This window comes from Sphaerodactylus townsendi, linkage group LG07 (assembly GCF_021028975.2).
Source record: "Sphaerodactylus townsendi isolate TG3544 linkage group LG07, MPM_Stown_v2.3, whole genome shotgun sequence".
Classification (NCBI taxonomy): domain Eukaryota; kingdom Metazoa; phylum Chordata; class Lepidosauria; order Squamata; family Sphaerodactylidae; genus Sphaerodactylus; species Sphaerodactylus townsendi.
This window is the reverse complement of record NC_059431.1, coordinates 53,567,847-53,595,033: the sequence shown is the minus strand read 5'-3', so window position 1 is coordinate 53,595,033 and position 27,187 is coordinate 53,567,847. Positions and strand designations below refer to the sequence as shown.

At 41.1% G+C, this 27,187-nt stretch overlaps 1 protein-coding gene across 5 annotated transcripts in view; it reads left to right on the top strand.

Annotated features, from left to right (window-relative positions):
* PJA2 (praja ring finger ubiquitin ligase 2) overlaps positions 1-24,946 on the top strand; it is a 62,773-nt gene extending 37,827 nt beyond the window's left edge. For all 5 annotated transcript variants that reach the window (XM_048503060.1, XM_048503061.1, XM_048503056.1 and 2 more), the window contains 5 exons: positions 939-1,124; positions 6,541-6,652; positions 21,083-21,197; positions 21,417-21,538; positions 24,350-24,946. In XM_048503060.1, the coding sequence (XP_048359017.1) occupies positions 939-1,124; positions 6,541-6,652; positions 21,083-21,197; positions 21,417-21,538; positions 24,350-24,478 (664 nt within the window). In that variant the 3' untranslated portion in view covers positions 24,479-24,946. The remainder of the gene's footprint in view (positions 1-938; positions 1,125-6,540; positions 6,653-21,082; positions 21,198-21,416; positions 21,539-24,349) is intronic.
* The last annotated feature ends 2,241 nt before the right edge of the window (positions 24,947-27,187 follow it).

Genomic DNA, 27,187 nt, shown 5'->3' with positions numbered 1-27,187 from the left:
TTACACACTGTGTCCAGTGTAACAGACTTCTCTCTGTGATACACCTCTGAAGATCCCAGCCACAGATGTAGGCAAAACATTAGGAACAAGATCTACCAGACCACAGCCACACAGTCCGGAAAACCCACAACAACCAGTTGAATCCGCCCGTGTATAGTATAAAGTATAAGTAAAGGTGATGTATCTAAAATAAAGCAGATACTAACAGGTGGTTAATTCTTGAGCTTTGTGCTCTATTCTCCTAACAAACATATACTTGTTGAGTAATAGTGGTGGGACATAACCACACAATGTGGTTGAAATGTAGGGATGGAATCGTTTTTAAAAAATGGTTCTCCAAAATGCGGAGGTTTAAGGAGGGGGTATTAAGATTGCATTGCAGTGTCACTAAGTTGTTGAGACAAGTTTTAAAGTCTATCTTCACTACTTCCACATTACCATTACCATATGTGCACAAGGGAGCACATACTAGCAGTGTGCCAACAACTTCATTGTTTGTTTCTGGTTTCAATTCAAGCTACTAGTTTTAAGCCCAAAATGATTTGGTGCCAGAACACTGAGGGAGCATCTGCTCCCAAACATACAGTCTAGAGGTCTGATAGTGAGGCCTTGTTCCGAAGTCCATTGTGAGTTGATGTTGGACTGACATCTAAGTATTGCCAAATCTGTGTAGCTTGTTGGAGGCCTAGTAACTGTATCCTTTCTATCTTGAAGTCCCAAATGTCTTGCTTTATATAAATGTATTTTAGCTGTTACTTCAACAATTGCTGGCTCCTTAGAATGCACTATATGTGGAAAATGGTTGCCAGGGTTGTATTTTTTTACATACACCTGGATGTAATATGGCCACTCAGCACAAATGAAGATAACTCTCTGTATGATTGCTTACATTTAGTTTTGCTTTCATTTTGTATAGCTTTTCTAATTTTTGTATAAAGGGAACAGACCTCTCTGGAAGACGGTGAAATTCCTTGGTTGCAGTATCCTGAGGAAATTGAAAGCAGCAGTGATGAGGAAAACGATCAAGTCAGCCACTTTGTACATCCTGGCTTTTTCATGTTGGATGGCAACAACAATTTGGAGGATGATTCTAGTATGAGTGAAGACTTAGATGTGGAATGGAGGTATGGGTGTTCTCTTTGCTACAGAAGTAAACTTAAAAATAAATATTAGCAACTGGTGGGTCCTAGAGCCAGATAACATTTCTTGATGGGTGCTGCTTGCTTCCTACCCTGTTTCCCCGAATATAAGACAGTGTCTTATATTAATTTTTGTTCACAAAGATGCGCTATGTCTTATTTTCAGGGGATGTCTTATTTTTCCATGAAGAAGAATTCACATTTATTGTTGAACAAAAAAATGAACATTTATTATATACTGGGTTTGCCTCTTCCCTAGATACCCTCCTCTTTTCCCCTCCTTCTGACTCTCAGGGCTTCCAATTCCCCCTTCCCTTCCTGGTAGCCCTTTCTTGCAGTTTCTCTCTGTTCTCTCCCTGTCTTGCTTCGTCTTCTCTCTCTCCCCCTTGCATTTCTCTCTCTTCTGTTTTGGCTCCCTCTCTGCTCCGTTCTCTTTCTCTTTCCTTCTGACTTTCTCCCTGCTCGCGTCATCACTCTCCTTCCCCTCCCACCCCAGCGCCTCCTGCTTGCCCCCAAGCTGTCCCCTCCGGCCGGACTGGCTGCACGCCGCCAGCCTCCTCGTCTCATCCCGCCCGCTTTCTTGACAGCCCAGTGACCCTTCCCCCCCCCTCTTGGAAGACTTCGGGGAGGCAGGCTCGAGCTGTTGCTGGGCTCTGAAGTGAGCTTTGCAGGTTAGGGCTGCTAAGTCCCTGAGAGGGGGGAATCCAAATCCATGCACTTCCTTTCCATCTCCTGCATGGAACAACCCACACCCTAAACTCCTCCTTAAAAGTCACTCTTTGCTTCTTCCAAACAGGGGCCTAAAAGTACGCTTAATTCTCCCTACCCCAGGCTCTAAGCAGCGTGCAAAAGCGCTTGTGGCAGAATCCAGCACCAGCTAGGGAGCTGTTTGGTCCCCCCTTCCCTTCCTACTTCCAGCCCGATGCATGCAGAAAGCCGACCTGGTGCGCCTTGCAAGCAGCGTGCCCCACCGAGTGGGGAGGGACCCATTACTCCAAAACAAACCCCGGCTCTGGGCCAGTCCTTTTCCAAATCCAACTCCAATAGCTGTGCTCTAGGCCCGGGGTAAAGTCCTGTGCAGTTTTGCATCTCCAGGCATCCCTTGCAAAAAAAAAAAATGGGAGGGAGACATACCCACTGATCCTTCCAGAAGGCTGCTTGCAAACCGCCAGGAGTGATGCTTACAAGTTGCAACCCCCGGGCCGTTATTAGGGGGGGTGCAGGGAAAGGCTGCAACTTTGAGATGCTTTTTTTTGCAAGCTGAAGCTTGCAAACTTTACAGGAGTGTGGGGGAAGGAGGAGGAGGTGGTGGAGAAGCGGGCTGGTAAACAAGAGGGGAGGAAGAAGGAGCCCTATGCGTGTGCTTGAAGTGAAGCTCCTGGCCACACGCCTCAGCCGCACTTCCCTCAGTCACAACAGGCGTCCCTGTCATCACATCCCTCCTGGGAGATAGGGGCATGAGCAGCTTGGCCCGGTAGGAGGCAGCAGGGCAGTGGCCCGGAGGGGTGTGCGGCCGAGGCCCCAAGGTGGGAGCCTGAGCTCCTGCAAAGTGGGGAGGGGGAGAGGAAGGCAGCAGCAGCCGCACTGCCTCCCTGTGCCTGGAAGCTGCCATCGCTGCCACCCGGCCCGAGCCCCACCCAGCTGTAGAAACAGAGGCTGGACTGGCCCTCGGGAGCTTTAGGTTTAAATGCCCACTTGCTGCTCGGCCAGCTAGCTCTGGGGGCGGGCAGCAACGATCTCAAAATATTAGAAGGGTTTTTTTTAACTCTACTAGAAGAAGAGGAGGAGTTTGGATTAATGAAACCACCTTTCTCTCCTGTAAGGAGACTCAAGGTGGCTTTCAAGGTTAGAAGTGCTTAGAGGGAGAAAAGAGGCACGGCTTGACCTTTCCCAACGTGCACAAAGAAGCTGCTCTTTCCTCGGTGTAGCCTCGGGAGGGTTTTCTTTCTATGGGAAAGAAAGGCTGGGGTAAAAAGCCAATAGCGTTGCTGTTGCTGGGTGCACTTCCTCCAGGGGCAGCTCCACAGCTTCCTGCTCTGGTTTCAGGTTCTGTTCCGTGGCCCAAGGCAAACAAAAACTTTGCTACGCCTTATTTTCGGGGGGTGCCTTATATTGATCACTTCAGCAAAACCTCTACTATGTCTTATTTCATGGGTATGCCTTATATTCGGGGAAACACGGTAGTTGTCACACCGGGGGAGGTCAGAATAGGGATGCTTCTTGTCTTCTCTATGCTGCATAAAATGGATCAGGGGATACAGCAGTGAAGAGATTTACGTGAGAAAGGTGAAGAAGAACAAATAAGAGACAGGCTTCTCAACTTGCCATTCTTGCAAGTTGCACTCATAGTAAAGAAAGAATTTTGGTAGCATTTAGTTTATCAATGGCTACCAGAACTTCTTATTTGTCCACCACAATCTTTGCTGGTTCCTCAGATTCGCCTCCTAAGAAGCTTGGTTCAGGGGCAGTAATTTTCCTCTCCTCCTCTTGGGTGAAGACAGTTGAAAAGAATTCATTCAGCTTCTCTGCAATCTCCCTGTCATCCTTTAACACATCTTTTGTTCCTTCATCATCTAACAGGCCTACTGTTTTCCTAGCTGGCTTCCTACTTTTGATGTACTTGAAGGACTGTTTGTTGCTGGTCTTGATGTTCGCAGCCATGCATTCCTCATAATCCTTTTTTGCCTCCCTTACAGCTAACTTGCTTCTCTTTTGCTACCATTTGTGTTCCTTCTCGTATTCTTCATCAATTGAACTGGACTTCCATTTTCTAAAAGACATTTTTTTTCCTGATAGTTTTCTACAACCTCCCCTCTTGTTAACCATGGTAGCTTTCTTTTGGACTAGGTGCTACCTTTCCTAACCCTCACGGAACACTTTCCAGCCTGATCTCTTTTATTACTGTGTTTTTAAATAACCTCCAAGCTTCTTTGGACAGTTTTGACTCTCTCTTTGATTTTCCCTTTCAGCTTATCAAGGCGCTTCTATCCCCCTTATCTTTGAGAAATTTTCCCTTCTGAAGTTGAATGTAACTACATTAGCAGTTGTCACTTGCTCGCATGCAGAGATACTGAATCTGACAGCATTGTGGTCGCTGTTCCCTATCGGCTCAACAACACTGACTTCCTGTACCAGGTCCTGGGTCCCACATAGAATTTAGATCTAGGATCACCTCTCCCCTGGTTGGTTCCACAACCATCTCCTCTAAGGCACAGATCATTGTAAGTATCCAACTGTGGAATGCTCTCTCCTTACTATGACCTGAACAGGCATTTTTCCAGTTTATGTGAGGATAGTTAAAATCACCCATTACCACTATGTTTTTGATTTTGTTGGCCTCTCTAATTTCTTTTTCCATCTCCAAATCCTCTTGTGCGCTTTGGTCAGGGACAATAATATATTCCTAATATTAGACTATCCTTCACACCTGGTATTGATATCCACAGTGCTTCTGTAGGGGAATCATCTCCCCTAGCATTGTGTATTTTATGTGACACTATGCTCTCTTTGGCATAGAGGGCAACCCTACCCCCGATACACCCTGTCTTATACTTCCTGTAGAGCATGTAACCTGAGATAACAGCATCCCACTGGTTCTCCTCATTCCACTGTGTCTCTGTGATGCCCGCTATATCAATGTCCTCCTTCAAAACTCTGTACTCCAGCTCCCTCATTTTAGGTTAAAGGCTTCTACTATTAGCATAGAGACACCAGTATACCCAGTCTCTGTCCCTAACCTGGGATTTATGTGCTTTGCCCTCTAGCCCTTTGTAGACACTATCACTTATCACATTAATATTGCTATGTTCCATGCCTGTATGTGGTTGATTTAAAAAAAGCTCCCTCTCTGTCTACATCCCCATAGATTCTATATTCCGAATCGAAGTCACCTCAGCTCCTGTTGGCTTTCCCCCAGGGATCAGTTTGAAAGCTGTTCTGCCACCTTTTTAATGTTGAGTGCCAGTAGCCTGGTTCCTTTTTGGTTAAGATGAAGCTCGTCCCTTTTGTACAGACCTGCCTTGTCCTCAAAGGTTCCCCAGTTCCTAACAAGTCTGAAACCCTCTGCCTTACATCACCTTCTCATCCACGCATTGAGACCCTGTATCTCTGCTTGCCTAGCTCGCCCTGCACATGGAACAGGTAGCATTTCTGAGAATGCCACCTTGGGGGTCCTGGATTTCAACCTGTTACCTAGCAGCCTAAATTTAGCCTCCAGAACCTCCCGGCTACATTTCCCAAAGTTGTTGGTTCCAATGTGGATCACAACTGCTGATTCCACCCCAGCCCTGTACGAAGCATGACATTCGCAGTCTTCGCACCAGGCAGGCAAGTCACCATGCGGTCATCACACCTCTCACAAACCCAATTCCTAATGATCGAATCGCCTACTACGAGGAGCCCCCCATCTCCCTGAGGGGTTTCCTCAGTGCAAGAGGATAGCTGATCACCAGCTAAGGAAGGGGTCCCATCTAAGAGAGCATCTTCCACCACCTTAGACTGGCACCCTCCGTCCCCCAGACCCTCATTCTCCATGACATCTGAAGAAATGTCACCCTAGGAGTGAAACCTGGCTGTTAGGTCCCTGAAAAGCCTCACCTGTCACTCTCTCTGCTTTTCTCAGTTTCTCCAGGTCTGCCACCTTGGCTTTAAGAGAACGCACACGTTCCCTGAGTGCCAGGAGCTCATTGCAGCGAGGGCACACCCATGACGTCTTCCCTAGTGGTAGATTGTTCATGTGACACTCAATGCAAAACACTGGAGAGCCTCCACACCCCTGCTGGCTTCCTGCCTTCATATCTAACTCTGTTTAGATATTCAAATATTAAACTTTTAATGAATGCCTCCCCCTTGAGTTTCCGTACCTTCTACTATCCCTCAAGATATGGTCTTTTTTCAGTAAAACACCTGCTTCCAGAGAGTGAGCAACAGTGCTAATAGCAAGGCCCACCTCTCAGCCAGCCCCACCTCTCAAAAGCCTAGTGTGTCTGTCCCACTTCTCTCCCTGCTACTCCTCTCCTCCTCCTCTCTGCTGCTTCCAGAGAGTTAGCAACAGAGCTAATAGCAAGCCCCTCCTCTCAGCAAACCCCACCTCTCAGAAGCCTAGTGCTGTCTGTCCCACTTCTCCTCTCCCTGTTACTCCTCTCCTCTGCTACTGCTCTCCGCTACTTCCAGAGAGTGAGCAACAGAGCTAATCTCTGTTCAAACCGAAACTGTGGTTATTTACCTAGCATATTGATAATATGACTATGCTGGCCCAATTTTATGTTTCAGGTTTCATCAGTATTATGGGCTGCTTAACGAAAGCTGAGATAAATTGGCAGACATAAACAGTACTTAGCGAAGGAAGATGGAATTAAATTAGATAGTTATTTTTAGTGTGTTTCTGTTCCCTCTTTCCCAGGCTGCTTGACGAATTTGGTGATGGTCTTGGTGTTGCTCAAGCCATTTCATATGTGGATCCGCAATTCCTGACATATATGGCCCTTGAGGAACGCTTGGCACAAGCCATGGAGGTAATGTTATTGTTAGCTTGTTTGAAAATAATAACAAAATGAGGAATAACACAATTTTATATAATTTATACTAGGTCACCATTTATCCCATTATGAAGTTAGGATTTTAGTGTTTGTCATGCCATGTATATTTTTAAAAATGCATAGCTGTACACAGGTTGTCAAGAGTAGTTTGCTAAGCCAAACCTAATGTTTCGCATTTGTTGCAATCCTGTGAACAACATTACAACAATAATTGTGGAAAGAAAAGTTAATACAGTGCTTCAAAAGTGGCCCAGGACTTTACTCAGATTCCAATCACTGGGCAGTTTCAATACAGTTAACATCATATGCAATGCAGCATTGCTTTGGGAGGGAAATAGCCTACCATTCCAAACATGACTGTCAGCCTACTTTTGTAGCTCCATGGTTGGAAGTAAGTCTGGTCATAGAATTTGTATGACATAAGACTGTCTCCCAGGTAAAGCATCCAAGTCCATGTGAGAATTTCAAAAAAATGTACCTGGCAGTAAAACACAGCCACAGTTGAGGATTGCCTTGAAGATTAGCTTGCAATTCCAAGCAAAAGAGAATGCAAGCCCTTTTGTCTGTCTCCTGCGGCCAACCTTTGTCATGGCAACTGTTCAGTTAGCTGCTGGTTATTTATGATTATTTACTGTACCCTAGATTATTGTGGGATGTCTCTCTTAAAAACAATTAAATTGTTTATGCTGTTTCTGTATCTGTGCAGCTGGTGGGAGTCTTCCAGCGACTCCTTCCCTTGCTTTACATAGCCAGGCATTTTCCTTTTTTTATTTTGTATTTTTCAATAGTATGTAACTCATTAGCTAGAGAAGCCTTGGTCAGTTTCATGTTCAGTTCGCTGTGAGACTACTCAGTATATTATTGTTTTGGATGGGAATGTAGCTGCAACAGTAAGAACCTGAAATGAAATAGATCACAAACGTCTTAGCTATGGAGACAGACATCATCAGAAAGAGTTAAGACAACAACATCAAAAAAGACTCTGGCCATGAAAAGCTCTTCCTTAATTGAAAGACAACCCTGTTTTATAATCATTTTCCCCCCTTCCAGCAGAAAATCCTTTAGAAACCTTATTTCTTTGGTAGTTTGGTCAAGCTGGTACACAAGGCTTAGGGGGAAAGACAGTTCTTAGAAGAAACTGCATGCACAATGTATTTATAGTTAAATTACAGGCACTTTCAAATGTTAAAAAATCTACCCTTTTCCAGAAGTTGAAGGATGTTAATTGCAATTTGCAAACAAATTCCTGTCCAAACTGACAGATAGCTGAGTATTTATTTAAATTTTTATTTAAAACATTTCTGTTTCACTTTTCTGCTCAGTAGAGGATTTCCAAAACAGATGTCCTTGTATTTTTAATTCTGTCTTGGAATTATTGTGCACATTGTCTGTATTATCATTTTTGTGTGTAGAACAAATATTTTGTAGGAAGTAGGGGAGAGGCATGGGCAAGGAAGAGTGCATACAGCAAATTCAGTCTCACCAGGTCATGGAAAAGTTTGGGTTTGGATACCAACCTGGAGAGATGGGAAAATGACCTCAGGCAATGTCTGTGGTAGTAAATGCATTGTCCTTTTATATAAAGGTATATCATGCAGATGTCTGAGGCAACTCCACAAGATAGACATGCGAAACTTGTTCTTACCAGAGCTTTGTGTCCTTTAAAGCTGCTTGACAGATAGAGTAAGAGGAACAGCTTCCTCTTTCTCTATATCTTGATACCAGGTACTGCTTCATCTGTTACACAATTGTCTGATGTGGGTTTGAGAGAAGAGAGTTGGGAGTTTCACTGGTTTCTGTAACTTACAAGCCTTGTTTCTGGGGGACATTCCTGCCTAGGCGAATGCTGTAGCGTTGCCTTTAGAGAGGCAAGAGAAGCAAGGGGAAAAACGAATGAACAGTTCATTTTGAATTGGCAAGTACATCCTTGTATGTAGTTATGGCTTCCATTTGCATGTCTCAGTTCTACTCCATACTCTACCACTGGCCGTTTCCGCACGGGCGGAAAATGACGGCCTGGAGACGGTAAAAACGCCGTCTCCAGGCTGCCATTCGCATGGGCGGCGCAGCTGCAGCGCAGCCGCGCCGCCCCCGCGCCGCCCGGCTGGCCCGCAGCCGGCCTATTCTGAGAACGCTAAGAAGCGTTCTTTTTGGAATACGCCGCCGTGAAGGCTTCACGGCGCCTCCCCAACCCGGCACTCACCTTGTCCCTGGGCCTCCGGCGCGTCGCTGAGGCCTGGGGACACGCCCCCCTGCCCTGCGCCGCTCGAGCAGGCGTGCAGGGCCAGAGCGTGTCGTCGGTGACACGCAGAGGCCGATTGCCGGTCGCGGTACCGGCTGCCCACCTCTTCCCGGGACCGTCCGTGTGGACGGTCCCAGCGTCTTCGGGTCGGCGTGAGAAGCGCCGACCCAGTCGTTTCCGCTGCCATGCAGAAACGGCCACTGATAATGTCCTCAATACTTACATTTGGAGCTTCACCTGTTGAGCATAAAATAGTGATTGAGACAGTATTCATCCATCTGGTAAAGGATGTTGCAGTTGTTATGACTAGGAAGTGCAGGAAGCCTTGATTGACACCCCAAGTAGCCACTGGCCCCAGTGAAAACACTCTAGCTTGGGAATCAAGCAACTGAATCCTTAGGTTTCAGCCTGAGAAGAACTGCTTCTCCTTTATGGAAAGTGACGGTACAGCCTCCTTGGCTACATGGTTTTTTACTTTTGATTACTTTGATTGTAACTCTTCTGTGAGGGTTCTGATTCTAGTTTTCTGTGCTTTTAGAAAAATAGAAATGTACCGGTATGTTAGTTTATAAAATCATTTCCTTCTGGAGATTTCAGACTGTCCAAAAGGTTCTTACCCAGCAGCTTTACCATTAATTCATTCATAGTCCAAATAATCTGACTAGTTAAGAGGGCTAACAGGCAAGAGAAGAGGGAAGTGTGTAGAAACTGGTGTGGGAGGGTGAAGTGGGAGGGATGGAAGATGTGGCTTACGGTCAGGGTGAGTTGGAAGATAAGGCTTGGAGGGACAGGATGGCAAAGTGATGCTTGGGGTGGGGGAGGGCGGGAAAGTGAGTTTTGGGATGGGGAGGGGGGAAAGGTGAGATTTGGGGTGAGAGAAGGATGGAATGGGGATGCTTGCGGTGGGCAGAGGTGTGGGGGCCCTGATCCTACTTGCTGAACTGAGCGCATTTAGTCCAGCAGGCAGGATCGGGCCCTCTTCTGCCCCACCTCCCTTCCCAAGGTCACCTGATCCGCAAACTGGGATGGTTGGTGGGGATGGGGGAAGATGGGAGGGCTTCTACTGCCCATGGATCAGCTGATCTGCATGCTGGGCTGGCTGTTGTGGGGAGGCGGGAGGACTTCTGCAGTCCATGGTGGGAATTAAATGTTGCCCAATGTAATGGACTTGCCCCTCCTTGAAGGGTTGGTGTGAAATAGTCCTGCTTATAGAGGCCTGGGTGACACTTAAAGTAATGCAGCAGACCCCAATTTACATAGAAGCAATGTGATTGGTCTTTGGGAGGCACAGTTGCCTATGACCAATGTTAGGGGACAATATAATGCTGACAAGATAGACAGAGCAGATCCTGTCAGAAGAGGAGACAGCAGAACAGTCTTGTGTGTGCTAAAGTGAACAGCTTGAAGTTCTGCTCAGTACAGATCAGATCTGAACAGATCAGTTTGAGAACAGCTTGTGTTCATTTTGAGAGCAGAGTCTGAAGAGTGGAGTCTCTCAGTTCTGACTCTTGTGAAGAGGGATTCTGATCCAGCTCAGATAGCTGACAGAATTCTGGTAACTCTCTTCAAGCGGAGGAAGCTTGTGCGAGGCCAAGGAAGGCCCTGGCTTTTGGTGCAGAGCGAAGCGTTGGCCAGAGGCTTGTCAGTGGACACTGACCGGACTTAGGAGTCTGTCCAGCCCCTGTACCATACCAGTCTGGAGAGGGCTCCAAAACCTCTAGGCAGAGAGGGTTTGGTGTGTGTGAGTGAGGGAGGCTGTGTAATGCCTGAAACTCACAGGGCCGGGACTGTGTGTGAAACAGTGGGTAGTGGAAGAATAAGGTCAAGGGTGTGTCTGTGGAGAAAAGTAAATCATACTGTGTTTCCCCGAAAATAAGATAACGTCTTATATTAATTTTTGCTCCCAAAGATGCGCTATGTCTTATTTTCAGGGGATGTCTTATTTTTCTGTGTTCTGTTCGTCGGGCGTGCTTCCAAACAAAAACTTTGCCACGTCTTACTTTCGGGGGATGCCTTATATTTCGCACTTCAGCAAAACCTCTACTATGTCTTATTTTCAGGGGATGTCTTATATTCGGGGGAACAGGGTATTAAAGCCAATTCGTTTATTGAAAGACACCTGCGTTTGTCTGTGTGCGTGTTAAGTCTGAAGAACCACCAAATATCAAAAGCTTATTTGAAGGTTATCTCTGAGCCAGTTAAAGGAGATTCTTTTACTTCAAAAATAAACTTTTATTTATTTTGTTCAAATTCCCTCGTGCCAGTACATGTCTGTGAGTGTGTGATTGATAACGTGGGTGACTGACTAGAAACCCCAGCCATCGTGAGTTCCCTCCAAAATTATTAATTAAGGGACCCTGTAGGAACTTCCCCTCAAGCAAGAGTGACTGAGAGGCGGGAATCCTTGAAAATACTGGTGGCTAGAAGCAGTGTGGGGTTTTCTAGATCTCCTTAAGTAAATGATGGTAGCAAAACTAAAATAAAGGAGGGTTCCTGAAAACAACCACCAGGAATCCCTTTTCTCTGGCCAATCCATTATACTTGGTGGCGAGTGGCATGGTGTACTCGCCACACCCACCAATGGGGGATTCATTGCTATCCCTCCATGTACTCCCTACCGTGTTTTCCCAAAAATAAGACAGGGTCTTATATTAATTTTTGCACCCAAAGATGCAGTAGGGCTTATTTTCGGGGTAGGGTTTATATTAGGGGAAATACGTTACCTTCACAATACATTAAGGCAGGCTCTTGGCAACCCATTGCTTCCCCCGTCACGTGTGACACAAGCTGCATCCTCATTGGCAGGGAGCACAGGGCATTGTCCACGATTGTGATCTGTAACTACCAGTAGGGCTTATTTTTGGAGGAGAGCTTATATTTTAAGCATCCTCCAAAAATCCTGAAAAATCATGATAGGGCTTATTTTCAGGGTGGGGATTATTTTTGAGGAAACATGATATGTTTCCTGCAATATTCATAACTGCCCCTGTACTAATGCCCTTTTGTTCACATTCCTGGTACTTTGGTCAGTTGCTTCTGGAATCTCAGCACTACCAGTTGCTAAAGTCAGCTCTGTATTAAAACATCAAAACATTGTGCTGTGGATGAATAAAGCCGATCAGTTCTTTTTCAATAAATGGGGTAACAAATTAAGGAAAGTCCAAAATAAATCAAAATTGCCTTGCAAGGGTCATTTGAAAGGGATTAAGTTTAACAAGGCAGGCAAAGCAGTCCAAGTTAGAGCATTATTTCAGATTCAGAAGATCTTTTTAATAAGATTTTTGTGGGCTGTGACCGTGCTAGTGGAAGTTTGAGTTATCAGCATAGTGTGTTAGTTGCATTGAGTGTATTATAATAAAATAGTTATGCAATATTTTAGATTTACTTCTCAGTCTAGATAATCTCTCAGGGATTTTACAATGGCAGATAAATCTCTTGCTTCTACTGAAATTCTGCACTTCTCTGCTGAGGTATAAGTTGTCATGAGAAACACTGCACTCTGCTCAGCTTTTGATAGTTTTAAGGGAAATAAAAGATTTTAATAACAAATGATATACCAGGTATTAAAATCTGTACTGCCATTCTCACCCTGTCGATGAGAATAGATGAGAACAGAATAGGCCAAGCTCTGGTTAATATTTAATTAGAGGGGGAAAAAACTCTTGAAATTGGTATGTAGAGTTGGAAACACTGCTGAGGTCAAACAGGTTGTAATTAAAATTAATTCAGTACTCCCAAATCAAACTTTCGGTGGGACAGGAAAAACAAATTTCTGGAATTAAGAATTAAATTCTTTGTTAATTGTTTGATTTGCATACGTAGTTTTGTATAAGGGAACAACTATGTATATTATATCAAAACTAACTTGCTTTAATATAAATCATAATTTCTTTTGTCGAGATCATGTCATGACACAATGCAAATATTTATTCCACAGAATGACAAATGCATAAACACTGTCCATACTTGTTTTTCTTATATAAATTAATACTGTGAATTGAGACCATTTTTATTGATTAGCAATAATCATTTTTTGTGAAACTTGAGTATCAGTTTGTTCATAGTGCCATTCAGTTTACTATTTGTTTTTTGCAATGTTGAGGCTTACATAAAAATGGAAAACATGGTTCCTTAGCATACTAATTATTCAGTGCTAAAATTGGATTATCCCATCATTACTGGGTTCAGACTTTTGTGGTAGTTTGTTTTAATGTAGGGAAATTCCTTTTTCCTAATTCAGTTGTGCTAGACCATAATGTAAGAAACTCAAATGCTTCAGACAGAATTAGAAAAAGCCTTCTTTAGCCCCAGCAGAATATTTCAGGTATTCAAAACATGTTACTTCTATCCATTTTACTTAGGTTTCAAACAAGTCATTTGGCCTTTCGCCAAGGATTCTTGTATGTTTACTTTTTCACATCAAAGTGATGCTCCATTTCATGTCATGTTTCATATTTCTTGTAGGGAGAGAACTGTTGTTGGTAAGTCTAACAATCTTTTTAGAAGATCACCGAATTTCCTGAACTTTGTGCTGTGAAGGGACTGCTTTGAACACTGAAATGCCTGAAACTGTGTGTCAGCATTATATGAAGTCTTTGAAAATACTGAAACATGAAGATTTAAATAGGCTGTGCTCAAGGGAAAAAATGCACTTGTCAGTAGTCCAGTACTTACTTTGTTTGTTCCTTTGTCAACATATCTGATTGCTACTCTTTTGAAAAGTGATTGCTTTTCAAAGTACTGCATTTAAAGAAAATTAATACAACCTTGGTAGCTTTCTTTCTAAGTGGGGGAAGTAATACAAGCATTAAAACAGCTAAAGTAACTGCATTAAAATAGTCATTAATATATGAGAGAAATTGTACAAATCCCACTTATAAAATTTTATTTCATAAGGCAAGTTCTTCCTGTGATTTTTTTTGAAAGAACAAAATATGTCAAATGGATAAATTGCCAATTATATAATATAATTATATTATTATTGTATATAATATATAATTATATATATATATAATATATAATTATATATATATATATATATATATATATATATATATATATATAATATTTAATATAATATAATTATAATTATAAATGAAATCTCTGCAGATTATACATTCAATGTATCTGTTTTTAAAGGGATAAATTGGGATAGCAACCTGATAACATCAGCTGATATGTATGTGGCCCCACATGTAACATTGAATAATAGTGTATTGTTAGAACCTTCGATTAAGAGGAGCCTATAAGTTTAAAAAATTACATATTACCAAATTGCTGTTTTGGGGGTATTGTCATGTTTTGTCACAGTGATCATAGAGCTGAAAAGATCCTGAAATTTCATATAAGAGAATATTGGCTTTATATTATGGAGTACAATTTTTTAAAAAAATCTGTACTCCTCTCCTTCACTAACCTGAATCTTTTCAAATTCAGGTAACAAGCATATTCATGGAAATGACTTATCAACGTCTACAGGTACCTGCAATTTCTGATTATCTACATAAAGGGAATGTCAGCAATATATTTAATATATGAGAATGTCAGAATTCTGTGTACATTGTCTGAGGGACTCATTTCTTTCATGAAAGAGTCAGTGACTTTTCCCAGCACATTTCCAAGCTGTTCATGTGAGATATGTAGTCACTGGTATTCCAGAATTTTTTAGAGATAAGATAATGTATCACATTGATGCATTAACATAATTGGAAATTGTCATACCAATATCAGTGTGCACAAGTTATTTGAGTTCTGTATCATAATCCTCTGAACTCTTTGTATATTCTTACCTAGCTAACACGATTACTTTTTAACATATATTCTATCCTCATCAACAGAAATTTGATCTGAGTCAAATGTATCCCTCATAATACTCAGAGTTGTCTGCTAGGTTCACCAAATTTCTTGAGCTCTAAAATACTTGAAAGAAATTTAAAGTGATTGTCAAAAACACAAATTTCTCACAGGATGAAACTACAGACTGGAAAGCAAACACATCTGGTACCAGAATATCAGCCCCATAACAAATTGTGTTCCTCGCTTCACATTTCGCTCATCCTACACTGTTTCCTCTGCATTGACTCATGCCTGGGATGTAGGGGAAATTATAAAAGACAAAGGGGAAATTGAACTAGATGTTATAGAAGGGAGAGGGGGGAAGCTATACAGTTCCATCTTTATTATTTCTATACCAGTATTTCATGAAATACAATATCTGTGCAAGATGGAGAACTAAAAAAAATCTATGTCTTTTGCTGTTGTATAGTAACATAAAACATCTGTAAATTTTGAAACTATTTGAAAAAAACTGGGATTTTTTTTCTAATTTACATTTAAGGGGAAAACAGACATTTGGAGGAAGGTTTTAGTCCAGTTGAGCATTACATACAACTGGTTCCACCCTGGTTAGTAACATTGAGGTGTGTGTGTGTGTTTACCTTTATGGATATAATGCAACAAAGCTTTGTTCTAGTGTAAATCTGAGCAAACATTGTCAGGAGAATCGTCAAAAGAACACAACCCTTCCCTTGCAGTGCAGGTGTAAAGTGGGGGCATCTTTTCAGAAAGTTATTTTCTCTAATAAATATATCATCATCTGTGCAGATGGAAGACCCAACTGATGTACTAGGCTGAATTACACAAGTTTAACCATTTTAGTTCTGTTCAACAGCACTTTGTCAAAAATAGACATCAACCCACTAAAAAATATTTTTTAAAAAACTTTTTGGTCACATGTAATCCCCAATGAGTATAAAGTGTATCAAACTATTTCTTCTACCCTTTGCCACATCAAAATCCCTGTATTCTCTTATCTTAAAGAGACTTCTTATTCTTTGATGTTTCCCATTTGTGATTTCCCATTGTACTTCAAATTTGAGGATTTCGTCAGAGTATTTTGATCAGTTTTCCCTCATACTTGTTAACTGGGGTCTAATAAAAATGCTGCAAGATTTTGAGGAAAGATCTGAATTTCAACAATGTAAAAACACAATAGCTATTTTATGGACAGAAAACACAGATATGTTGTTCATACCTCCCAGATAAATTGAAGGGGGTTGGAGAGGAGAGAAGAGAAAGAAGCATATAAATTAGACACTGGAAATTAACATACTCTAGATTACAGATTCCATGTTTTTTTAGTTGTACTCCTGGACTATATATGATACTATATTTTCATGAAGTTGACATTACTGGTGCTATTCAGATAGATTTGTTTGTGATGAATATATACCTGGCTTGTCATGAGCTCTCTTCCTCCTCCCTTTGCATACAGAGTGCAAGTAAAGACTTCCCAAACAAGGAAGACTTTAACAAACCAGATTTGTGCCTTTTGTAAACTTCAGTTTCTTTATAATGCCTGAATGTAGCCTTAACTATAGAGGTTGTATCAGTTTTGTTACGACTGATTTCTTTTAGGGTCTATATTATTGCAATTTATTTGTAGTAAAGGGTTTTTTTGCCAGCAAAGGATCATTAAAAATATATGCCAATTACTTAGGTTCATTGTAAGTTGAACACAACATACTCTGTTGGTTGCCTGTTCAAGTAAATGCAACTGGTGTGTTCTCCAACAGACCGCCTTTGTACATTGCAAACCTCTTATAAAATATTTTCTATGACATTGAGTGGGGCTGCTGTTTCTGAGCTTAGAAACCTTGTTACACATGTAGGATTCAGTATGCAGCCCTTTAGATTGTATCTCTAGTCTTTTGTTGTTGTTTATCTCAGGATATGTACACACCAAAATACTTTATGTGATCTATTTCTTTTTTTAAAAATTGACATGATAGTAAAAATATTGCTTGTTAGATCTAAAGCATAAGCTATAATTTACAGTGTAAACAAGGCTTTGTATATTTTTCCCAATAAGTATTTGTCTTGTGCACTTTTTGTCTAAAGTAAAAATATATCTTTGAAGTGGGTGCTGTGTGGTTTCCGGGCTGTATGGCCGTGTTCTAGCAGCATTCTCTCCTGACGTTTCGCCTGCATCTGTGGCTGGCATCTTCAGAGGATACAGATGCAGGCGAAATGTCAGGAGAGAATGCTGCTAGAACACGGCCATACAGCCCGGAAACCACACAGCACCCAAGTGATTCCGGCCGTGAAAGCCTTCGACAATATCTTTGAAGTCTTTGTAGTTTTTCTAACTGTGCTAAATCCTTGGAAGATTAATCTTCTAAACAATTATTTAAACAACTTTCTCATCATAGCCAAGTTGGCACACTTATGCAAAGCCTAACAAAATATTATATTTCCCATGCTTCTAGGTTTGTTGACAAATGTGGTATTTCAGGACAGTTTGCTGTGCACTTCTCTAAAAGTCTGCAGTACTTTTGCTGTGTTGCAAATGGCCAGATGCATACAGCCTTATCCTGTGTTTAGCATGCTAGTGGAAAGGCTGAAGGGAACAGATACCCCTTGCAAGTATAAGATTGCAGAATAAGAGAATGGCGTGTATCAGAACATCAGGCACATATTTTGTGTGCTTCCATTGAAAACATTTTCTAACAGTCAGGCATCTCTGTCTTGTGATATTAGTTTGTATGTGCTAAGTCACTTCCCACATATGCTGACCCTTTGATAGTTAGCCCTAAACTCGAAAGCCGTTGGAGGAGAGAATGCTTTGCTTTGTATGAAACACAGACTACCATATTTAGTGATTTTCTCATATTTTTGAAAAACATAAAATTTGCCAATGTGCACAGTGTTGCTGAATTATCTTATTTTTATACTTTGATAAGCAACTGTTATTGTCCTAATGACCTACTTTATCAATGGTTGTAGCAATATAAAGGGAACAGTTTAAAAAAACATATTGGTACTGTTAGATATTAGTGTTTAAAGAGTTTGAATTTCTGTCAAAAACGTACAACTACAAACAAAAGAATGGCTTTCGTATAATGCTTCAAGCTATCCAGTGAATTTTGTTACAGCATCTTCAATCAGATTATTACATCGCTAACTGTACCACAAGGTCATAGTTGCCTTTGTCACTGAGTTGTTGTCAGCACCCTTTCTAACTCTGATTAGAAGAGGTAATCCAAACAGACTGAACAAATCTGAATCAGTGCTAGTTGAGTATGTTAGCTAGGAGGTTTGTTACTAAAATGTCACATTAGTTGCACCAGGTGATGGTAACAATTCTGTACTCCCTGTACCCTCCTTGTGCAATGTGAAGCTAATAGTACTGGCCTGATCTACAGAACTGCCACTTGTGAAACTTTTTGGATTGCATAAAAGCTTAGCATTTGGTTTATTGTCAGTGTAATGTTATGTAGAATTACTCTCAGTTAAACCTTCTAAAATCCATAAGAAATGTGTAATTACTTGCAATAATAGGTTTAAATTATGAATTGAAAGGTACCTGTTGGGGGGAAATTACAGTTAAGAGTTGATCAGCAATGCAATCACCTACCTAGGGAGTTGGTGAGCTTCCCCTCACTGTCAGTCTTCAAGCAGCTGCTGGATGAACACTTGTCAGGGATGCTTAGGCTGATCCTGCATTGAGCAATGGGTTAGACTGGACCGTCTGTATGACCCATTCTGAATAGGCTTGAGCACTAATACAAAATCTCGGTTTATTTCAGGCTTGTGTTTTTTTAACCCAGAATTTTGAGGGAAAGCAGAATCCATCAGCTTTATTCAGCTATTACTAAAAATATTCCAGTTAAAAAACTTTGAACCTGACATTTTCCAGTTCTCCCCCCACCCCACACTGTTTCTCAAGCCCAGATGAGCAACCCTACATGTGGAACTGAGGTAGCAGAGTGACTTGAAGCAAAGTAACTTGAACAGTGAAGGAGGAGAGTGACTTGAACAATAAACTGAGGATTGAAAGACAAAATAAAACTAACACTGATGGCAGAGGCCGCCAAAGAAATGTTATTTTAATCTGCACAGCCAACCAGATCTTCAGTGGCCAGGCAGAAGCTATATGGGACAAAAGCCCCACCCACTGCCTGAAAACACTTGGTAGGCACCAGGTTAGGTGTCAGCAGGTGCTATTATGCAGGGACTTTGGTCTTGGATATGAGTCCAGTAGAGGTCTCATGTGTATTGGAGGCTGTCTCTTTGAGGTTGCTGCCAGCTGTGAACTGACCCTGTAGGCAATGCTTAATTAAACTGTCAAGTTCACATTTTCCTAGGAGACTGCCAGGTACAATGCCCACTGTGATTTCTATCTGAGTGGAAAGGTGTTTCTGAAGGTGGAACAGGAAGTAGTAAAGTAGAGATGAAGGCAAGATTGAATGTTCATTAAAATGGAGAAGAGTGTCATGTGTAAGTGTGGTGTGCTTTGGCAATTTCAAAGTAACAACAGACAAAAACGGAAAGTGGCAAAATCCCAGAACAGAAGTAGTATAATAGCTTTTTATTAGGACTAACCAAAATATCCCAGAAGCGTGTACAAGTGATTGAATTGTCAGCATTTTAATCAGCATGGATGCTAAGTATAAAAAAGGAGAGTGGGGAAAAGTAAGATGTTTCAAGTCAGAGACTTTGCTCAGGTTAGTCTTTGCCATCATACCCTGATATTGTTTAAAAGCTTGCATACTTGCATTGATTTATTTTTGTTGGTCCTAATGAGTATTACCTGACTTTTGTGTGTTAGAGTGGTGTTCGATTATTTGAAGTACCTATTATTTGCATTCCAGTTAAAAACACGAGTAGTTAAGAACATAAGAACATAAGAACAAGCCAGCTGGATCAGACCAAAGTCCATCTAGTCCAGCTCTCTGCTACTCGCAGTGGCCCACCAGGTGCCTTTGGGAGCTCACATGTAGGATGTGAACGCAATGGCCTTCTGCGGCTGTTGCTCCCGATCACCTGGTCTGTTAAGGCATTTGCAATCTCAGATCAAAGAGGATCAAGATTGGTAGCCATAAATCGACTTCTCCTCCATAAATCTGTCCAAGCCCCTTTTAAAGCTATCCAGGTTAGTGGCCATCACCACCTCCTCTGGCAGCATATTCCAAACACCAATCACACGTTGCGTGAAGAAGTGTTTCCTTTTATTAGTCCTAATTCTTCCCCCCAGCATTTTCAATGAATGCCCCCTGGTTCTAGTATTGTGAAAATTTCTCTCTGTCAACATTTTCTACCCCATGCATAATTTTGTAGACTTCAATCATATCCCCCCTCAGCCGCCTCCTCTCCAAACTAAAGAGTCCCAAACGCTGCAGCCTCTCCTCATAGGGAAGGTGCTCCAGTCCCTCAATCATCCTTGTTGCCCTTCTCTGCACTTTTTCTATCTCCTCAATATCCTTTTTGAGATGCGGCGACCAGAACTGGACACAGTACTCCAAGTGCGGTCGCACCACTGCTTTATATAAGGGCATGACAATCTTTGCAGTTTTATTCTCAATTCCTTTTCTAATGATCCCCAGCATAGAGTTTGCCTTTTTCACAGCTGCCATGCATTGAGTTGACATTCCCATGGAACTATCAACTAAGACGCCTGCAATCCCTTTCCTGGTCTGTGACTGATAGCACTGACCCCTGTAGCGTGTATGTGAAGTTTGGATTTTTTGCCCCTATGTGCATCACTTTACATTTTGCTACATTGAACTGCATTTGCCATTTCTGAGCCCACTCACCTAATTTATCAAGGTCCGCTTGGAGCTCTTCGCAATCCTTTGTGGTTCTCACCACCCTACATAATTTGGTATCATCTGCAAACTTGGCCACCACGCTACCCACCCCTACTTCCAGGTCATTTATGAATAGGTTAAAGAGCACTGGTCCCAAAACGGATCCTTGGGGGACACCACTCCCGACATCTCTCCATTGTGAGAACTTCCCATTTACACCCACTCTGAACAAGTTGAACAAGAAAAACTGACAGTATCACTATATCACTATAGCAGACTACCTTGGTCTGCATTCTACCATTGTAGCGAAACATGGCAGGTGACCAGCTCTTTCTACAATATATTCTTGACTTAATTAAGAAGTGGCCATTATTCTGTCATTTTCAGAATCTAGTATTTCCTGCTTGGTCCCTGGAAATGTCATTCATATAAATAATCTTTTTGTTTTAATTTCTGCAAAAAAATAAAAACAACTAACTTGTAGCCATTTTTTCTGCAGTTGCTGAGATGGTGTTTAAGCAAGATTTTAAAATATATTACGAGCAGCAGAAGTGACTTTTTATGTGTTTTTTTTAGACTGCTTTGGCACATCTGGAGTCTCTTGCAATTGATGTTGAACAAGCTCATCCACCAGCTAGTAAAGAGAGTATAGACTGCCTACCACAAATTATTATCACAGAAGATCACAATGGTAAGGATTACTGTTTCATTAATTATTCAGGTAAATATAATATTAAATTAATGTGCTAGCCTAAGCTTTGTATCTTTCCTAGGAACATAATCTAACTTGTAGTTAGTTAGAACTGATTTAGTTTCAGAATTTTATTTTAAAGACTTGTTAATTTTGGCATCCATTATCTTTGAGATCTAATGTTTTAAAATCGAATGCTAATACATGTGTTGTCTTCAGCTGTAGGGCAGGAGCAGTGTTGTGCTATCTGTTGCAGCGAGTACATCAAAGAAGAAATTGTAACGGAGCTTCCATGTCATCACTTTTTTCATAAACCCTGTATAACACTTTGGTTACAAAAGGTATGCTAGTTGTTTTTCTAAAAAGTTACAATACTTCAAAACTCAAGATTTCTGAAATACGTTGATGTTTTACCCAGCTTTGCAAGTGGGCATAGCTTTTAGTTCTTTGCAAAGTTGGCAAATAAACATAGAGTAATAATTTCTTTGCATAATGTTAGATCCATGTTGGCCTCAATTCAAACCAATTTAAATGTTTTAACCACATTTGCATGATTTTATCCACTTTCTGTTTGCCTGAATATGTTCAGTGCCAACAGGGCTACTTATGCTTAATTCCTTTTCAAGCACTTAGCTGACTAGAGGTATAATTGCTCCCATGTTTAAAGATAATGCCTGTAGGATAGCTTTGTTGCCAAACTTTGAAGTCTCATTGAGAGAAATATAAAACAAAATTTAGAGCTTCATGCTTTGGAGCCTAATGAACAAACCACAGACTTGTGTATTTTCTAATATACAGCCCTTTTCCCCTGTTTGTGGTAGCTGTAGTTTGCAACAGTATCTGAATCGGCAAACAGTTTTAGTTGTGAGAGGAGGAAATAAGCCTTGAAATAGCATAGGCTTGTTTGTGAGATGAGAGGCAACTAAAATCCTCAAATTAGTTTGGATTGGGAAAGGGGCAGCATTAGGATGACAGATGGGCTGAAGAACAAGATGAGCCTTTGGGCTCAAATCTGACCTTTTGGTAATGCTGTTTAGAGAGACAAGATTGATTGATCTTAATATCTCTTGCTGGAGCCCTAAAATTAGTAATCTGAACTTTGTGGTGGTTAACCAGCACAGGTTTGACAAAAAGCTTATATCGGTAGCTTAATTTCCCCCCCCCCCCCCCCCAAAAGAATGATTAGTCCCAAAAAGGAATAAAGGCCTAGATTGCCTCTTGAAGCCTAGAAGTAAAGTCTGTGTTCAAGGATTGGTTTGTGCCAAGACTTAGGGACAGTATTTGGAAAGCTTCTATTTTCCTGTGTTCATTCCAAAGAAGGAATGTCAAAGTCTCTGTGTAAGTACAGTTTTAGCTAGCATTATACCTTTTTGTTATTTTGTTTAGTGTTTTGTTCCTAGTTATCTGTGTATTTCCAGATATTTGTATTTAGTAGGATTTATTTATTTAATAGGATTTATTAGTTATTCCCTTTAATGATCTAAAGTCTGGCTGGACTGCTTTTGAGACTTTCCCTTGAAGCTGACAATGTTCTTCTGTGCAACCAGAATCTAGCTACGGTACATGCTAGCAGGGCAGTGCTGGCTGAGCAATAGAGAGATTGGGGAGCAGAGGGCATATGAGAACTCTGCTCATGTCTGCTTAGCTCACGCGCTATCATGACCTAATCCTCCAGGGGACCAAGAGCACCAGGAAGGGAGACAGAAAGAGGAATAGACTTTCCTTTTGATAGTAGCTGATTTTTACCAAAGGATTATTTATACAAACCAAGAGTGTTAGAAAAGGATGTTTTTTCTATAGTTTGGGGTCGTGTTTTAAAGAATCATAAGCCTCTTGCTCTGCATGAAGCAGAGAAGACAAGAGTAGGTGTGCAAAGATGAAGGTTAGGCCATAGTTTAAAATGGGCTTCTAGTTTTGGATTAGAGGATAAGTATGAAGTATAATTTGCTGTTTGCAATTTCATGACAAACTTGTAAATGCTAAATGGACAATAGAAATTACATGCAGGCAGTGGGGAGAAAGAAGGAGTTTGTATATCCACTGATCATTTTGTTCCTTGATTTGGAGGAGAGAGATGAGAAAGTCTAGTGACAGAAATTCCTTCTGTTTGAGGAGATTTTCTGTGTGATTCAAACAGTAATTTTACTGATAACATAACACCTTGTAAAGAGTGTAACACCTTGTAAACTTCAGCAATCCAGTTAAGCTGGGTAACAAATTAAGGTTAAAATGTGCAAGCCTCCTTAGACCCTATCTTTACCTACCTTTTTGAGCTTAATAGCAAAACTGAGTTGGCTATAGACTACAAATAGGCTGTTCTCCCCCCACACATGTACACTGATATTACCAGTATTACCTGCCTTCAAACTTCTTATTAGTCTTTTGGTTTGTTTGAATTATAATTGTTTGTGTTCATTTTTATGAGCAGTACTTAATAAATAAAACTAAGGCATCAGAAATTCTCATGGAAGCGGTGTTGAGGAAAATAGTGCAGTCCATATGGATGTATTTAAAAATATTCAATAGAAACTTGAATTAAGATCTGCACAATAATTTCAGTAATAATAAGGATGCTGTCATATAGCACCAGGGCAATTCAGGTCAAGCCAACCAGTTTAGCAGACTCTCATACTAACCACTTTGAAGGCAGGACTTCCACACCACTTCAGTGTTCTGTATCAGGATTTATCTTAGATTGGCAAGGAGACAACATCAGCAATAAAAACACTGTATGTTTTGTATGGAGTACCTTGATCTGAATTGCTGTAGTATAGCATCAAAAATAGAATTAGATCCTGGACAGCAATGAAACTGTATTATGACTAGAGCAGTCAGTAAATAAATCTGTTGGTGAAATGAAACCCAAAAAAAATTGTTTAATACTGTATAGTTCTGAGCATAAGACTTGTAACCCATCATTTTATTAACATAAGACAATATAACACACTAAGAACAAGCACTTTACAAATAAATGCTAAGCCAATTAATTACATATCAAATTAACTAAATCAAGCTTTGAATAACATTATAGTCTGTTAATTTCTGATTGACCCTTTTGGTTCCATTCTTCCCATTCCATGTTGTTCTTTCCTCTAAATTGACGTGAAGTTATGTCCTTCCTTTGCAATTAATCAGTGTTTTCCCCCTTTTAGTCAGGAACATGTCCTGTATGCCGTCATGTGCTTGCACCTGTGCTTCCAGAAACAGCCACTCCTACAGTAACCTTTCTGCCTGATCACGATTCTACTCCTTCAGTCCACAGTACTTCGGGAACACAATAAAAATAACATCTGAAAAGAGAGTTTACCTATCAGACTTTATTGTAAATTCTTCCTGTTCAATTACAATGTGAATTTGGTTTATATGTAAGTATATATATATATACACTAAACTGGGAGGGTTAAAATAATCAGACTGAAAGGTATATGAGATTGCACTAGTCTTCTGCAGTAAACATGTTGCTATTAACTAATGTCTAATGCTTCTATTGAATTTGTCTCATGGAATGATAATTAATGTGGCACTTGTGTTCAAAATGCAACTGCAGTGCAGTTGGAGCTTACAAAAGGGTATGCATTGTACTTGTTTTACGTTATATATTGGAGTCATGGGTTGTTTCCTTTTGTTCCAAAATAGTGCCACAATTACTTTGTACATAGCTCTTTCATATTTGCATCAAATGTGAAGATGTTCTGTGATCACAGTAGTAGAATCCTTTGGTTTCACTGGAAATAAATGGCATAATCAAACTCTTCCCTGTGACTTTGTAATACTGTGTATATGTTTTGCATTTGTGTATGTGAGAGAAAGAGACAGAAGAAGAAAAAGATGATGGTGATGAGTTGGTTTTCTTTAGTTTTTAAGGAGGTGGCCAGCCCAATCCAGAAGGGGGGCAAAATCCCTCTCTGGAGGCAGAGTGGGAGTAGGCCACCAGAAATGTCCTCCCCAGGGCACTTATCCCAGTGGAGGGGCAAATACACTGGTGCCTGGTCATTGCAGTGCCCTGTGACAGCTGGCCACAGCACCCATCTCACATTGGCGCTTTCGTGTTATCCCCAGTCATGTCAACATGGTGGAGACATTTCCTGGGGCAGAGCAAATCTTGGTCAGCTTCCACCCCAGCTTGGAGCCAGTTGTGTCGCAAACCCAACCCTGCATGCCAGAAGGGTGGCAAAGTACATAGGGCTCCATTGGGGAAGTCCTGGCGGCGGAGAGGGTTTTGAATTCCTCCATTCTCTATACTACCAAGGAATCTCGCTGGAAGTGCCATGGTGCCATCTCTGACATACAGGCGCTACTCCCCTGGCCCTCAGGACTGGGCTGTTAAAATGGCTAACGATCACCTTCCCCTCCCCACAACAGACACCTTGTGAAGTAGGTGAGGCTGAGAGAGTTGTGAGAGAACTGTGATTAGTCCAAGGTCAGCCAGGATGCTTCATGTGTAGGAGTTGGGAAACAAATCCAGTTCACCAGATTACGATTTGCACGATTTGCTGCTCATATGGAGAAGTGACGAATTAAACTCGGTTGTCCAGATTACAGGCCACTGCTCTTAACCACTATACATAATGAGAGTGTCTATATGAGAACGAGAGGAAGAGAGAATAGGTTAGATCACACCAGCTTTTTCACTGGTGAAAAGAGGAGGATTCCATTGGTGAAAAGAAGATGATTCCTCTTAACCACCCATGAAGACTATATTAGGGATCACAGAACTTTTATGAACTTGCATGCACAGGTGGGATAAGTAAGGGAGATAATCCTGCAAGACTGAATGAAAAAGCTGACTGCATTCAACCCAATGTATCTGATACTTATACAGTGATATATCTTTGGGCATCTTTATGTAGTTGCCATGTTTATGTGAACCCTGTCCCCATAGTCACAAGGTAAGGAGGGGAGAGGAAGGTAAAGCTTCCACCAAATCCAGATTTCACTGTGTCCTGGAGAGCAAACACTACCCAGCCTCATTACTCTGCATAGCACTAAGTAAGCTCAGAAGGATTTTTAAAAAATCACAGCCAAAGATTAACCCTTGATTTGAGTCTTTGTAACACATAATCCGAGTACAGTAAAACTCCACTTGGCAGACCAGTCAAAATAAGAGAAAGTTTATTCATCTGCTGAAAAGGAGGATAAAACGGAAGGAAGATTATAGAATGGAGTGTTTATAGTAAAATTATTGTCATGCAAATAACACTAAAGGCAAATTCAAAATATATGACTGAGCACCTGTAGCTTGTACTTTTGTAGGTTTCTAAAATATCTGTTTTGTAGGTTTCTAAAACGCCTGCTTTCACTGCACTCTTCTTTCCATGGTCCTAAGCATAACTGAACTGAACCACCATGCAGTTCCATAAGAGGAGCACAAAGGATATTAATGAAAGCAAAGCAACTTAAATACATAGGGTAGAACTCTGTGGCACCTTGTCAATCAAATCTCTAGAGGTAAACAGCTAGGAGAATGCTGAAACTAGTCCTCAAATGTGTCTGCCAGCTTCATCAGTTTTATAGAACTAGTGATTTGTTCAGACTAAATTATACTCGTTTAACTGTTTCTTTTACACAGTGTAAATAGTAAGTCTAAAACAGATGGCTCCAATTTAAGGAAATTTCACAGATCAGTTCCTGTGAAAGTGCACATAGGTGCGTGCACACTGCATTATTTTATTATAAGCTGTAAGAAATTTTCATTTTGGGACTTGATCCATGTGTCATTTAATTTGCTACATAATACAAGATAGTTTAAGCCCGTGCAGAATACTTTCAATTTTAAAAACACATTTGTTCATGTTTGTTGTCCTGGAAAAATAAATTTTTGTAGCAATGTATTAGCACGGTAAAGAGTTGTGCAGGGAAAGATACTAATTTAGCACTTCACCCGCAGGGCCAGCAGCTCACAATTTCCAGAACAAAATGGAAGTATCGGTCTATTTCAAAGAGGTACAGGGAGAATTATTAAAACTTCTATTGAGTTCTCTCACTCACCC